This window comes from Peromyscus californicus, unplaced genomic scaffold, assembly GCF_007827085.1.
Source record: "Peromyscus californicus insignis strain IS unplaced genomic scaffold, ASM782708v3 Scaffold_5__1_contigs__length_169319896, whole genome shotgun sequence".
Classification (NCBI taxonomy): Eukaryota; Metazoa; Chordata; class Mammalia; order Rodentia; family Cricetidae; genus Peromyscus; species Peromyscus californicus.
The window spans coordinates 129035011-129051750 of NW_026294573.1; the positions used below are offsets into that span (position 1 = coordinate 129035011).

The following is a 16740-nucleotide window of genomic DNA, read 5'->3' on the forward strand; positions in this document are numbered from 1 at the left end:
AACCTGTTCAAAAATAAAAACAGAAGAAAGCCTTCTGGATAAAAGGCATACCATGTGCAAAAGCCTTACATCAGGAAAAGGAAAAAAGAACAACAAAAAACTATCAAAAAAAAAGGTAGAGCTAGAGACACAGCTCAGGAGTGAAGTGCTTGCCTAGATGTCTATCATAAATGAGGTCCTGGGTTCAATCCTCAATTCCATTTTTTTTAAAGTAAAGAAAAATACAAATTACAGATTGCAAGTATTCTTTACCATTTCTTAGAATATTTTATTTATAGAAAATGAGTTCATCAGTTCCCTTTTTATAAAGATAAATTCCATTCTGCATAAAATAGACACTTATTAGAAACCTACTTTGCTAAGGCACTAAGCTAGGTTCTACACAAAGAAAAAGGTGCATAAAATACTGAATATATCAGAAGTTCGCAAGCCAAGATTAGTAACTTGGATTAAAGAAAATATAACACTGTGTCTTAATTTCCTATGAAACAAAGATATTGTTTCCTTTCATATATTTCCAAAGTATACAAAATTAAGAAGGAATACATATGAAAGCATAGTAAGTTACTATGAAGTACGACATAGACAATTATAAAGCATGAGGATGTATATTCTGAGTGAGATATGAAGTCTGCTGTGCTAGCGACTGCCAGAAAGTATCTGAACAGTACAATGAAGAGTGTACTTAGCACATCACAGTCTTTGAGGAAGATGTTATACTTCAGCTACATGGACTGAAGTACTGCTTTCACAGCTTAAAGTATACCATAACTAAGAACTGAATTTCCTTAATATACTTTCACAATAATTTATTTCAATCAGTGTATTTGCAATCCCCTAGCCTGGTGCACAGTACCTAATGTGAAAGAGATCTCTAATTTAGATTTCACCTCACCAGCTCGTACAAGGCTATGCCTGACTGGCAATAATACGAAAACATGACTTGTGGAGTAGATGTTGGTTACATAATTTAAAGGTCTGAATGTTTTATTGCACAAATTAATCATATTCCTTACCACAGAATTTATTATAAATGGCCCCAAATGGCTGCTTGTATATGTAGTCTGAATTATAAATAAAAGAAAGGGGTACTTGCAAATATAGTTAATAGTAAGGTAGCAAAGAACATGTTGAAGATCAGAAAAACAATGTACATTCATTTTTATAAGCACCTTCCAGGAAGTAATTTAGCAATTTCCGCCCAACGGTTTCCCAGCCGCTTATGTGCTTCATATATGATCCTGTCTTCTTCTTCTGTCCAAGAAGATTTCTTTACTTCAGGATTCAAGTGATTATGCCATCTTTCTCTACACTGCTTGCCTATTCTTCCTTTTAAATGTTTTGCAATTAAAGACCACCTTTTTGGTCCATATTTCTGAACTAATTCAATAACCTAGAAAGCAAAAACAAAGATTGAAAAGCCATTACCATGACAGAATTTTAAAATGTTTTGTTTTTTGTTTTTCGAGACAAGGTTTCTCTGTGTAGCTTTGCACCTTTCCTGGAACTCACTCTGTACACCAGACTGGCCTCGAACTCACAAAGATCCTCCTGGCTCTGCCTCCCGAGTGCTGGGATTAAAGGTGTGCACCACCACCACCTGGCAGAATTTTAAAATGTAACTCAAGCATGTCAAGGCTGGGGTAGCCACACAGAGTTTGCTGAGTGTGCACAAGGTCCTAGGTTTGATCTGAAACACCTCAACAACAACAAAAAGGGAAACAACTCCAAATTAAGAATTCCACTCAAAATAAATACATTAAATTTCAGCTATAACTGTAATTCACAAAAAGTAATTTTACTAATAGCTAATCCTCCAGCATATAGCAAGTTCAAAATCAATTCCCAATGTCAAAAAATTCAAGGGGCTAATTAAAGTAACTCATAAGCTAAACTATTTTCATATAAAATTAATTCAAAATAACTATAAATTTTCAGATTTGTCTTTTCTATTCTGACACCTTCAAAAAAACAAGAGAAAATAAGCTTCAACACAAAGTCAAATAAGTTCATTAGGAAGCAGGAAAGATCTTTAATTACTGGCTTTTCATTTCCTCCTTTACCAATCTGAAAAAATGCAGTATGTACATTTTTCCCTACATTTTAAACTTGGTTTTAGTTTACCTAAAATTAGAGTAACAGTTTATCTCCTCAGCAGCCTTCACTGCTATTCTGACCCACTGTCAAATATCATAATCATTCTACATTGGTGGATTATTTAAATTTAACATCTATCAATGTTTTTGTGATATGTGTCTACTTGTCATATTTTGAAAATAAGGTTTAAAGATTAAATGTGCAGCTCTAGTTATTGTTTCTGTGCTTGTTTTCCCAGTACTAGGTATGTTTAACAAGTGCTCTACCACTGAACTATATTCCCTTTTCTAACTTTCTACTTTGAGACAGGGTCTCAGTAAGTTGCCCAGGTATGCCTTGAACTTGCAATGCCCTATTTAGACCTACTGAGTAACTAGAATTATAGGCAACGCCACCAGGCCTAGCTATTAAATATCTTTTTAAAATATCTTTTAAAAGTTCCCACATCGTATTTTATTTATTATTATTATTTGCATCTTTATGTTTTGTAAGTATGAGTATAAGCATATACAAACCATGGTGACTGTCAGGAGGCAGTTCTCTCCTCCCACTGTGAATTCGGGGATTGCACCGAGGTTGTCAAGTTCATACAGCAAACCACAAGAGCTTGTACCAGTTGAGCCATTTCACCAGCCCCAGATCACACATTTCAAAACTTATCATTGGCCATAAAGAAAAATCAGACCAGTCCTGAGCCTAGTGATACTTTGTTTCTTTGCTCCTATGGGTACTAAGAATGCTCTAATTCCCCAAGTACATTAGCAATAGGCAAGCTTTAAAGGGCTTGAGTTAAAGAGCAATTCCTAGTATAAGGCAGATGCTTCTGTTCTTCAACAGGTTTTATTGCACAAATAATTGGGTTTTGTATCACAAACCCTCTGGAAACATGGAAACACAATGTTCTGACATTTATTTAGTCCTGGGTTCATTTAAGATCAAGAGGAAAAATTACAAATGATTTCTTTACATATCAAATTATTGTGTGAAAATAAAATTAAAATTCACTCTTAATATTAATTAAACTATGCCTTAAATGTTGCTAAACCAAACTTTAAAGCATTCTTCCTTTTTTAAAGCCCTCAGAAAGGACTGTATTCATTATATGTGGTTTCACTCATTTTTGCCACCCCCCCCCAAGGGGGCGGAGGGAGGGATGGGCAGGGGGTGGAAGGGAAGCTACATTTCAAGACATTTAACAGTCAATTCTTACGCACATAGCCCTCAAAGAATAGTACCAAGTACTTAAAGTATGAACTGGGAAAATACTCAAGTTATAAAAGTGCTTTCCTTGCAAGCATGAAGACCTGAGATCCATCCCCAGAAACTACATTTTAAAAAAGCCAGGCATACTAGCATGCACTCGCAATCTCAGGAGCAGGGAAGCAGAGGGCAGGTCCGTGATGCTCACAGGCCCACCAACTACCCCTACCTGGCAAGCCTAAGGCCAATGAGAGACCTTTTCATAAAAAATGTTGGATGACACTGTCTTGTGGAACACCACCACCAATGGTAGTCCTCGGGCCTCCACATGTACGCACACAACACATGTATGCCCACCTCCAACCCTAGCATGCATACATACACACACACACACACACACAAAAAAAAAAAAAAAAAAAAAAAAAACACACTTTATGTGTTACAACATGTCAATAAGAAAATAAATCTAGCTGGGCAGTGGTAGTGCACACCTTTAATCCTAGCACTCAGAAGGCAGAGCCTGGTGTACAGAGTGAGCTCCAGAATAGCCAGGGCTACACAGAGAAACTCTGTCTTGAAAAACAAACAAACAACAAATATATAAAAATAAAATAAAACAAAACTAATAAATAGTAAATAGTTGAATTAATCTAGTCTACCTACACAGTGACATAAAGAATATGAACTTGGGGCAAGTGAACGGCTCAACGGCACTCGTCCTTAATGACCTAAGTTTGATCCCTGAGACCCAAATGGTGGGTGGAAGGAAAGAACTAGCTCCCAAAAATTATCCTTTATCTCCATATATGAACTGTGGCATGAGCATGCGTGCACATACATGTATCCAAACATATACACACAAATAAATACTTAAATTTATTTTCAAAAGAATATGAACATGTTACCCTCTGATCTTCTTCTTTAGTCCAAGGACCCTTTATCAATTCTGGATTTAAAACCTTCTGCCATCGGTGTTGGCACTGAAAATCAGAACGGTTCTGAAAGAATTTGGACATATTTATTATTGAATAAATGTCTCCCAGGAAACAAATTAGCCCAAATTTAAATATACCCATATGAACAAAATATGAATCAATAGTATATTCAATATCAAACTTTTGCATGTAATATTTATTTTACCTGCCTAAAATCCCAATTCTGTTCTTTTAATTAATCACAAGTTTAGACTACAAATTAAAAACAATACATTTGTAATTAAGTATGTACCTCTATACTATCCTTTATAAGAAAGCAAGACATAAGCCATAAAAAATTAATCCAGAATTGAGAAATAAATGACAGTAGGCAGAAAACTATATGAAGTGGATATATGACTTTAAACATAGCAGGTCAAATTCATATAGTACAACAGTTAAAAAAACAACCCTAAAGGTATCACTAGACTTTAGATGATATTAAAAGTGTATTTATAAATGATGCTCCTTCAAATTATCAATAAACATGAAACATTTTTATAAAAGATATGAATTACACTTCAGTTAAGTGGATTAAAGGTTGACACTTCAAAAAGAAAATGAACTGGGGATACAGCTCTGGGATATAGTGTTCCACTAGTATGCATAAGGCCCCAGGTTCAATCCCAGTACCAAACACACACACACACACACACAGAAAATGAAACAAAGTAATAAATAAATGAAGCCTTATTTCAATCTATTCATGACCAAGTATCTACAAAGTATTGCTCAGATAATAATAAATAATGACTAATATTTTGTTATCAATTTATAATTTGTAAAGCTATCTGTTCATATGCTAGATAATAGATAATCTAAAAATATATAAGGGATATATATATGGGATATATTTAATAGAGAAGGTATATATATATATATATATATATATATATATATATATATATACATACACATAATATAAAAGGCCTTAACATAGGTCAGCATTGATAGATGGAAGCCATAAATGCTCAGTTTCAACAAGTTAATAAAGTCTGGTGATAAAAGGCATTAATAGAGAAGATATATATTAATATAGATATAGATCAGCAGTAAAGTGCTTGCTTAAATGTACAAGGTCCTAGGTTCAATTCCCAGCATACCAAAACAAAAACATAAAAACATTTCTCACAAATATTTGTAAAGTCCTAATCAAACTTAATGCCATTTTTGTTTTATGGTAGTAGTCTTTTTAGGCTTCTGGATAAATGCTGTACAGGTTGAGTATCCTTTATCCAAAATTCTTGAGACTAAAAATGTTTCAGATTTCAGGGTTTTGAAGATTTGGAAACATTTACATATACATAATGATATATTTTGGAGATAGAACAGAAGTCTATAGATGAAACTCATTTATGCTTCATATCTACCTTATACACATAATCTAATAATTTTATATATTTTAAGCACACCTAGCATTTTTACTGTGACATATTACATGAAGTCAAGTGGAAAACATTCTACTATGGCTCTATGTCAGTATTCAAAAAAGTTGTGAATTTTGAAGCACTTCAGATTTCAGATTTTTGGATTTGAGGTACTCAACCTGTACTAGAAAATTACTTTCTAAACCATTAGCAAATAACTACAAACATACCAGAAAAAAAGTTAAGCAGCTGTTTTAAGGAATGAAGCCTAAACTACACAGACACATTTCTGAAAAAAATAGACTATGTCAATCAATGCCTTAAGTAAGACATGTTATTACAGAAATACATTTCCCATTTCACTTACTTGAAGATGACTAGCAATTAGAGCCCAATCATCAGTTCCATGTTGTTCAACCAACTTCTTTAACTTGTCATCCTATTAAGAGAGGTATAAGTTTAAGAACATGTTAGTGAATGGTTTATATTCTTAAATTTATGGATATTCTTCAGAAGAAGAATTAAAAACAATTCAAAAGACAACTACAATAACACTTAATATTAGGATTGCTGTCTGTCTTTTATTATTGTGTTAAACTGCACTGACTTTGTGAAATTCGAACTAAATTTGTCTTAAAATTTGAATGTGAGTTATCAATACTGTTTTGTGAATGAATAGAAATAAATTTAGAAACAATAAAAAAAACAGTTCAAGCTAAAAAAAAAAAAAAGAGAGAGAGGCATAAAAATAAAAATTAAAAATCTTTCCCCATCCTGTATGTAGATGACATTCTCATTCTCAAGTCATATTTGGTACTCTTTTCTTTTTGTTTTGTTTTTGTTTTTGTTTTTTTCGAGACAGGGTTTCTCTGTGTAGCTTTGGAACCTGTCCTGGAACTCACTTGGTAGCCCAGGCTGGACTTGAACTCACAGAGATCTGCCTGCCTCTGCCTCCCGAGTGCTGGGATTAAAGGCGTGTGCCATCACCACGGCCAGGCTTGGTACTCATTTTGAGAAAAACTAAAGTCACTATCACACAAATCCCCCACTTACTATACTATTTCAGTAAATCCTAAACAACCAGTTGTTCGTGTCACTGATTTGTCCTTTGTTTTGGGGGTTTTGTTATTGTTTTTCAAGACAGGCTTTCTCTATGTAACAGCTCTGCTGTCCTGGAACTCGCTCTGTAGACCAGGCTAGCCTTGAATTCAGAGATCCACCTGCCTCTGCCTCCCTGGGAATAAAGGCATATACCACCATTGCCTGGCAATGTCCTTGATTTTTTTAAAAAAGAATGTACAACTGAGTTGATAGATAATTTGTCCTCATTGTTTTTATTAAAATGCCATTAATAGCCGGGCAGTGGTGGCATACGCCTTTAATCCCAGCACTCAGGAGGCAGAGGCAGGCAGATCTCTGTGAGTTCCAGGCCAGCTTGGGCTACAGAGTGAGTTCCAGGCCAGGCTCCAAAGCTACACAGAGAAACCCTGTCTCAAAAAAAAAAAAAAAAGAAGCCATTAATAGTATTAATTGATAAATATGAGACTAGTAAATTTTGCCAGGTAACTACCTCATCTCTTGTCCATTTTACTCTGTTCCAGAGTTTTTTCAGTCCTTTTTGTTGAGGTACTTCATAATCATGATCAGCATACTGAAGGTCGTCATCCTCGTCCTCACTACAAAAGAACATAGTATGCAAGCTCAAAATTTTTATTTAAATTATTTAATTCAAGCACTGAATCTGTATATGCAGGCATGACTAAAGAAGCTACTCGGAATAAAGTAGTAAATATCAGTGTAAAGATTAATCAAAGTATAGAAAACTAAGTCCTAAAAGGGGAAGATGGGAACAATAGAGGGTGCTGGAATACATGTGACATGAAAGCAAAAGGGACTATTAGGGGAAAGGAAGGAGACCTGTGAGGAAGGGTGAGCAAAGGGAAATCAGCAAGCTACAGGTTCAGTGAGAGACACTATCTCAAAAATAAGTTGGAGAATATGGAGGAAAACAACCAAGACTGTGTGCACATGCACACATTTGTACGTATACACACACACACACACACACACACACACACACACACACACACACACATACAGAGAGGGAATAAAATTAAAAATAATAGCTGAGGACATGAGATGACCCAAGAAAATTGATACAGTAAAAAAATCAGAGCCTGAGTTTGTATGGAGTGAAAAAAAGAAAAAGGGATTTTAAAGACTGAAGCCTGGAAAGGAGGCAAGCCTCCATGATCATCTGAATTAGAAGATACTGAGTATCCAGAGGATTGAAAAAAGTAGGGAACATCTGAAAATGACACTAACATTTGTTTAAAACTCTTTAAGTACCAAAGAGTATGGCCGTCTATTAAGTTTCCCTCTAAAAATTTCACAACGGGCTGGAGAGATCCTTTAGGCGTAAAGCATACTTGCAGATCTTACAGATGGCCTGGGTTTGGTTCCCAGAACCCACATGGTGGTTCCCAGCTGCCTATTCTAGGGGACCCAACACCCTTTAATGGACTCCCCAGGCACCAGGCACATACACAGTACACATCACTCATACACACACACACACACACACACACACACACACACACACACACACACACACACACACAAAAAAAATTTTTTTTTAAAGAAATCTTGCTAAGCATGATTTAATCCCAGCACTCAGGAGGCAGAAGCAGATGGATCTCTGTTTGAAGCCAGTCTGGTCTAAATAGGGAGTTCCAGAGCAGGTGAAGCTACACAGTGAGATCTTGTCTAAAAAAATTTTAAATAAATCAGCCGGGCGGTGGTGGCGCACGCCTTTAATCCCAGCACTCGGGAGGCAGAGGCAGGAGGATCTCTGTGAGTTCGAGGCCAGCCTGGTCTACAAAGTGAGTTCCAGGAAAGGCACAAAACTACAGAGAAACCCTGTCTCGAAAAACAAAAAACAAAACAAACAAAAAAATTTAAATAAATCATTAAAAGAAAACAAACTTCACAACTATAAGAGAGGAGTTTTGCCACTATTGCCATTTCCCAGAGTTAAAAACACTTGGACTTAGAAAAGTAACTTCTTCCCAAAGTCTCACCAAATAAGGCATGGCTGAGTTCTAAAGCTCACTGTCCAACCACTTTAGTATATATAACACATTGGGAAAATGGGGAAAGCATACTAAGAAGTTACCGAAGGCAAACCTCAAGTGCCTTCTAAAATGAGAACAAGGTTCAAGTTGTAACTTTATAACCCTAAACATACTAACCTCTCAGGATTGTAAGATGACTCTAATATCACCTACCTTTAAGAAAAGATGATTTAGTATTATGTAAATAGATCATCTAACAGTATTTAAAATTATTTTTCCTTACTAAATTTAACTCCTAAAAAATCATTCTGATTTCAAATATCAAGTCTGAAGATTTGAGTATATTTAGTGCAATATATGAATAACTTCTAGTATCTAAATGTAGTATACAAATTCAATCTTACAAAATTTAAGTCAAGCTGTGGATTTTATGCACACATAATATACCCTTTGTAGGAACACCTAATTTCCTCTGACTTGTCAAATCCATTTGACCAAAATTTTCCATATTTGTGCAGACAAAACATTAAACTCCTCTAGTCTCTTAGCTATGATGTCTATATTGTAACAATAATCTGCTAGTCCTTAATATTGTCGTCAAACTATGCCTCAAACCAATACACAGGTTTAATTAAAGAAAATACCTACTAGTAGCAGCCAATATCTACTATCAGAAATATCATGGGATTAACCAAAAGCACACAATAACATGAAGATGCTTCAAGGTCCAAGAATTTCAAGTTTCTAAGTAAGCTCCTTAGCTGGACAATGCTCCATTCTGTAGTTTTTAGAGTATCTGCTCTTTCTTTATCTTAACGCTAATCACATTTGCCAACCTTCCCGACCAAACAGTAAGCTCAACAGTATAAAGACCAAGGTTACCATGTTCACCTCCCTGTCATTCACAGTACCTGTCATTCAAATATTTGTAAGATCAATGAATGCTTTTCTTATTCTTCCTTCTCCTCTGTTTTATACTACAAAATTTGCAGTATTCCATTTCAACCCATCCAAAATGTCTGCCTTGCTCAATACCAGTGTGATCTCAAAGTGGATACAAGAAAGCAATGGGGGCAGGAGGGGGAGGAGACTCTAGAACAGTGGTTCTCAACCTGAGGGTCATGACCCCTTTGGGGTAACCTATCAGTTATTTACAAGAGTAAATATTTACAACAGTAGCAAAATTATAGCTATGAAGTAGCAGTGAAATAATTTTATGGTTGGGGGAGGTCACCACTACATGAGGTTTACAACATTAGGAAGGTTGAGAACCACTGCTGTAGAAAGAGGAGGAGGACATTCTTTTTTGTTAAAATCCAAATGTAGGGCTGGAGAGATGGCTCAGAGGTTAAGAGCACCGACTGCTCTTCCAGAGGTCCTGAGTTCAATTCCCAGCAACCACATGGTGGCTCACAACCATCTGTAATGAGATCTGGTGCCCTCTTCTGGCCTGCAGACAGACATACAAGCAGGCAGAACATTGTATACTAAATAAATAAATCTTTAAAAAAAAAAAAAAAAAAATCCAAATGTACCTCCATGTGGTAGAATTTTAAGAAGCAGAACCTGCTAAACAAACTTTTAAAGGAAATTCAGCATACAAGGGGTTGGTTGAGGATATCTAAACCTAGCCTAACCTTTCCTGGAAATGCCCCAACAACATTACCACTTCCTGACACCCCAAAAAAACTGTCAGGCATGCTTGTCACAAGTTCTCTCCGTCCTCATTCCTCTCTGGTCTCAAGAGCTTCCATCACAACATATTCAAAACTAATTTTTAACTAGGTTATCTCTATGCTAAAACATTTTAATTTAGAAATATGCCTGTATAGATCTTTAATAACCACAAAAATACCTATATAACATCTTATCTGTACAAAATCCACCTTAAAGTTCTTATCAATTTATTTAAAGGATATGAGTTGCAAAAGTGTTACTTTGGTCAAAAAGACTAGTCACCAAGGAGTAATTTTCCTAAAACCTTGTTCACTTTAAAACTCTCTGTTCTTTATTTTTTGCAGGCATACCCTGTGAGAAATTTCCATTTCTTCATGAGGTTGTACTGTTTTGCACTTACCCTGGTCATCAGTTTCCGACAGTGAGCTGTATTTATAGTCCACTCAGCATTCAGGAAGCTGGGCTGAACCGGTGAGGGAAGGACAAGGGAACATACAGTAGGATTCTTAGAACCATCTACCAGTGGGACTTTCCTAGCATTTGACTAATCTACCTCTTAAGTGTAGCACCAACTTTTTGTGCACGGGCTTTTGTTTTGATTTCTGTTTTCAGAGATGAGTGTTAAACCACAGCCTTCATCTATGCTAGACAAGAATCACACCATGAAGCTACAATCCCTAGCCCCACGTTATTTCTATGCACATTTGACTGCTGGAAACATGGTACAATTTCTAGTAACATAACAAACAAGCCTAGAAATATATCAGTTTCACTAACTGTAACAAGAAAATGCCTAACTCTGCTCATAATTTACTAAGAAAAAGAAGGGCGTGATGGGGCCAGCAAGATGATTCAGAGACAGTAGTGTAGGCTTCAACCTAAGTTTATCTCCAGGACCCACATGGTGGAAGGAGAGAGCTGACTCCTGAGAACTGTTCTCCGATCGTAGCACAAGAGCATCTGCACATGCACACGTACAAACATACACATACAACTATAAAAAATAATTTTAAAGAAGGATAATATTCAAACGTAACCTTGTCAAAGTTCCACTTTCACCATTTAGCAATGAAAAGATGCTACTGCTTGACAGCAGTGGTTAGAAACTGTAGACAGATCCAATCATCTTTCAATGTTTTACAGCATTTGGGGGCATTTTTGTACTGCAGAAGTCAGTGCTGGTGATATGTACTGATTAAGTAAAACTGAGCTTTCTACCATGTAGTTAAATGAATGAATGATTTCTACTCTAGCAAGATTGACCGAGAGGACAAGAGAAGTAGATAGAATACTATTCTAGTTACAAACCAAAGGTTTACCAATCTAAGATTTGGTTTCCACAATCACTGTTATTGTTCTTATTTAAGTCAAGAAAAATTCTTTTTTTAAAGTTAGTGTTGCAAGCCTAGTTGTTATTTTCTTTTTGGTTTGGTTTGGTTTTTGTCGCAACATCTGACTATCGCAAGATAACCTTGAATTCACTACTAATCTAGGCTGGCCTTGAACTAATGATCCTCCTTCCTGTCTTCCAAGAGCTCGTATTACAGATGTGCACTGCCACAACTGACTAGAAACTGTTTGGTGGGTAAATAAAATGAGGAAGATGATTCTGAAACAGCAAAAAGAAGCATAAAAATATCTGTAACATGTTAGGCTAGGAAATGGGTACTTTTACATTGGGGTATAAGCTAATAACATACGATAGTCATGACTTTACTTGTGAATCAATACACAAAATTACACTTGTTTTTTAAGATAAAATGTTTGGGAGAAGTACAAACTAACAGACAACCTAATAAAGACGAGTTAAACAAAGGAAAGGTATAATTTACTTTTATTGAAAAAGTAACCTCTATTTTGAAATTAGCGAAATTAAAGAATTTGTTTAGTAAAACTGCTTCAACTTGATCACATTTTTAATACAAATTTCCTTAAATTTCAAATAGTTATCATAATAAAAAATAAAAAGCTGGTCATAATGGCTCATATCTGTAATTTCAACACTTGGGAGGCTGAGTCTAGAAGATTTTCATAAATTCAAGTCCAGCCCAGGTAACATAGTGAGATGGTGAACTTTAGGCTATCCAGTACTACAGAGAGAGATCCTATCTCAAAAAAAAAATCTTTGTTATACTTTTTGAGATTAGGGCAACTGTATATTTAATTCTTTTCAGTTCAACTGCACTCAAATTATGAGAATTTACCAAGTTAATTTAACAAAGTGAAACTAGGCCACCCAGTGGTTAATATGGTATACTGCATGCATGAATACTAGCTTCCACCTCCAGACAGCAAAATAGTATTATTAGAGTAAGATAAAGTTTAACTTCAGATAATCTGGACCACTAATATTACAAACACTGAAATAAATACTGAAAAGAGATCTATATAACTATCCATAAACAAAAACAATGGACAATATTTCTAATTCATTTAGAGAGTGTATATTTTTAAACAAACAAAAAAAAGGGTAACAAAAGTTATCAAAATAGCATACACATATGCCAGGCAGTGGTGGCACACACCTTTTATCCCGGCACTCGGCACTCGGGAGGCAGAGCCAGGTGGATCTCTGCGAGTTCGAGGCCAGCCTGGTCTACAGAGCGAGATCCAAGACAGGCACCAAAACTTACACAGAGAAACCCTGTCTCAAAAAAAAAAAAAAAAAAAAAAAAAAAAAAAAAAAAAAAAAACCAGCCTACACATTAAAACTATAAGCTACCTTACATACTAAAAAGTCCAAATCCCTTATATTAACAAATAAAACCTGAAATAGATTATATCTGCTTTCCCAAAATAATACTGCTAAAGACGAAGCTAACTTAAAAAAATCCTTTATCAGTTTTATATACATTCACTTCCACTCTTGTTTCTGGAAAAAAACAGCAAACTTGCTACACACATACACACAACTGCATACATACTACTAAGAAAAAACTTCCTGTGTAGAATCTAGCTTTCATCTTATCATTTTAATTTAATCATTGGTCATCTTAAGTATAAATATCTTAACCTGTACTTAGTAAGTGGCTTTGCAACATCAGAATTATTGTGAGTTTATTTTTAAGTGTTTAATTGGCCTTTAAAAACTAGACTGGGGCAGTAAAAGATTGCTCGGCAAGTGTTTGCTGCCAAGTCTGTCAACCTGAGTTTGATTCTCAGGATACACACAGGACAAGGAGTGAACTAATTCCAGATAACTGCCCTTCACCTTGCACACACTGGCACAAACGCACACATGCATCCATGCACACACACGGGGAAAAAAAAAAGATAAAAATTGTAAGTACTAAAATAAAAATACACTTATTTTTACATAAAAATGCTTAAAAATCAAATGCATGTTGTTAACAGATATCCCAATAAAAGAATGAACTGCAAATTACATCATTAAAACCCCCATTGGGTTCTAAAATTATTTTAAGTCACAATACTACATGACCTTTTTCTATATGCAAATCTCAGTAACAGACTCTGCAGCTATTAAAAAAAAGAACCAATATCTTTCAGTTATTTCATATTTAGGTTAAACATTTTCTGTTCTTAGCTAGTTTGCTTTGTTTTTCAGATCACATAGAAAGAGTCTACTATAGAATTTAAGCCTATATCCTTATGAAAATTTCCATTCACATTAATAAGTGTTCGTATGCTGGAGATCTCAAAGTACTGAACGACTTTGTTTCTCTGTTATAAATTGAACTCATCTATACTAAGATTCTTAGGCAAAAAAAAAGTAGAGTCTCTAATGAAAAATATTTTACCCTCAAATATTTCACGTTATTATCCTCTAATATACATGAGTCATATTCAGATATACAAGGAATTTAACAGCCCATAGAACTCACTAAAGAAAACCCAAAGAAGCACACCAGAGATGATTTCTCACCACACCCTCTATCCATACACCCCAGAGAAGTGCAGTTTCACTGCAGCACAATTACTCCAGACTTATAACTCTTTGCACCGTTCTATATTGATTCAATTAATTTGAACTAACTGGCAAGAAATAAAAACCAACAGTACAACTAATGTGTAGAGGTCAAACTCACAGTACTGTTAATAAAATAATTTACAAGAAGAAGTTGTTAAATCATTTCTCTTTAGCCTACTATTAGGAAGCAAGATCAACTGTGACATGAAAATGCAAAAAACTGAGAGAAAAATGTGACATTCATATATCAGTATTTAACAGTAACTTTTAACTAAATGACGACAGAATTAGCCAAGATACTGTTTCAAGTAAGATTAACAATGATTCTAAGTAGATAATGGCACACAGTAGATATACACAAGTTCTCTTATTGGCTTGATACATTCACTTGTCACTTTACAGCATTTCCAAAACACTGTTAGACTTCAAAATTCAAAAAGCCTAAAGCAGTTACCCAGCAATCTTAATTATTTCTAAATTTGCATGTTTTCTGAAGATGGGAGTGTTACGTCCTTAAAGTTGTAGACCAGCAGTTCTTACCTGCATGCTCCTGTTTCATTTCCCAAAAGATAAGTGGCACGATCCGTAGTCATTTTTGGTTGTCCAGACTGGGGGGAAAAGGGCTACTGTCTTCTACTGAGTAGAGGTAAGGATGCTGCTAAAAATCCTACAACTATCTAACACAAAATTATAACAGTGACAAGGTGGTGTGCCTGTCGGTTGTATGCACATTTGTTCCACTTCAATGTTCAATCTATTCTGTAGCTGCTACACATAAAGTAATTATGTCTAAATTAAATTAATGTTGATACCTGCAGAACCATCTTACATGCAGCAGATGCTTAATAAATGAACAAAGCAAAGTATTTTATGTGTAGTTATTTTAAAGCTAAATCTTCAATGAATGGCTCCCAGTACTAAATTTCAACTCAGGAAATACAACTCTAAAGATTTTGAGGCTACGGATCTAGGTAAATGGAAGTATTTGTAAAAATCTGCCAAATACTTTTCAGGTTTCTTTAATACTGAAAATCGAGACACTAGGTTTTTGTCACCTGATTATTCCACACAATTTAGGAGTAGCTTTACATATATTGTTACATATATTGTATAAAATAAAAGTTAGGTTCATAAAGACATTCTAGCACATCTTTCAACAACAATAACAAATTTGTGTCCTGCTTGTTATAACACAGATACAGTCAGAATCAAACACGAACACTCGGAATGCTCAGTAACTACGACACATTGTTTTAGTATCAAGTTTACCCGAAGTTAACAACCTAACAATCTTCTCAGAAGATACTGAGAAAAAAAGCTCAGAACAGCAGTATGCGGATGACAGAAGAGATTAAGCAGGTCCCCTTCTTAAAAGATTTCCCAGAACGGTGCCCGCCCGGGTTTGTCACGGAGATCCTGTTTTGACTGGCACCGTAAGTCGGAGGAGAGAACCCCAGTTTCAAGTCTGGATCCAGGCAAACACAACCACTTCTGGAGTGTCCTATCCCCCGAAAGGACACAAACTTACCTGGCAAGAAACCTCCCCGGACGTGGCTGTGAGCTGTGGGAGAATCCAAGCAAAGGAGCAACCTGAGCCATTTGTGAGCGTCCCCCCACGCAGCGGTCCTGCCTCTCCTCTGGGGATGGCTGCGCTCCGGCCAGCGCGGCCGAAGCCGGTGTGGGGCAGCGGCAAGGAAAACCTACGGCCAGGCCCGAGAGGGCCTGAGTGGGGGACCGGCGGCAAAGGACCGCTAGGCCCGGCCCGGGGGGGATGTCACCCACCTGCGCGACCTCTTCGCCATCCTTCAAGTACCGCATAGGCGCGGGCTGGGCGGGGACGCGGGTCAGCCTCCTCCAGCCTCAGGGCGAATGCTCGCTCTCGGAGACCCTCCCGCCGCTTCTCCCCGGCTCCTTCCCTCAGGAGGCCGAGAGAGGAACGCAGGCCCGGTCAGGTCAGGGCCAGGCGGGACTGAGGGACAACAAGGGTGGACCGAGACCCGCTGCTCCTAGCCGCGGCCCGGCCCGGCCAGGGATGCCCTCAACATGTCCAGGAGGCGTGCTCCCGCCCTCCGCCCGCCCCTCCCGCCGCCTCCGCCTCCGCCTCGGAGCTGCCGGCCCGGCGCGGGCTCCGTCACGGGCGCCGACCCCCGCGCCTCTCCCCGCAGCGAGCAGCTCTGCAGCACTCGCAGCCTCCTGGCAGGGTTTTGTCCGCACCGCCGAATCTCGCGCCTAGCCTCCCTCCAGAGCCGCCGTTTGAATCTGCGCACGCGGCCCCGAACCTCATTGGCTGGCGCGGCTGCGCGCGGGGGGGGGGGCGGGGCGCGGGGGGCGGGGGCGCGGGGGGCGGGGCGGGGCGCTCGCGCGCGCGCGCGGCGAAGGGGCGGGGCCGGCCGGGGCTGGACCCGACTGGAACTCGCGGG

General features: G+C 37.4%; 1 protein-coding gene across 2 annotated transcripts in view; it reads right to left on the reverse strand.

Annotated features, from left to right (window-relative positions):
- The window catches only part of Mybl1 (MYB proto-oncogene like 1), a 36366-nt gene extending 19806 nt beyond the window's left edge, over positions 1-16560 (reverse strand). Inside the window, exons 1-5 of one of the 2 annotated variants that reach the window (XM_052717567.1) lie at positions 16103-16560; positions 7209-7314; positions 6006-6077; positions 4203-4295; positions 1173-1393 (exon numbers count right to left, since the gene is read on the reverse strand). In XM_052717567.1, coding sequence (XP_052573527.1) covers positions 1173-1393; positions 4203-4295; positions 6006-6077; positions 7209-7314; positions 16103-16122 — 512 coding nt within the window. In that variant the 5' untranslated portion in view covers positions 16123-16560. The remainder of the gene's footprint in view (positions 1-1172; positions 1394-4202; positions 4296-6005; positions 6078-7208; positions 7315-16102) is intronic. The other variant, XM_052717566.1, reaches the window with a different exon arrangement.
- Positions 16561-16740: the final 180 nt, after the last annotated feature.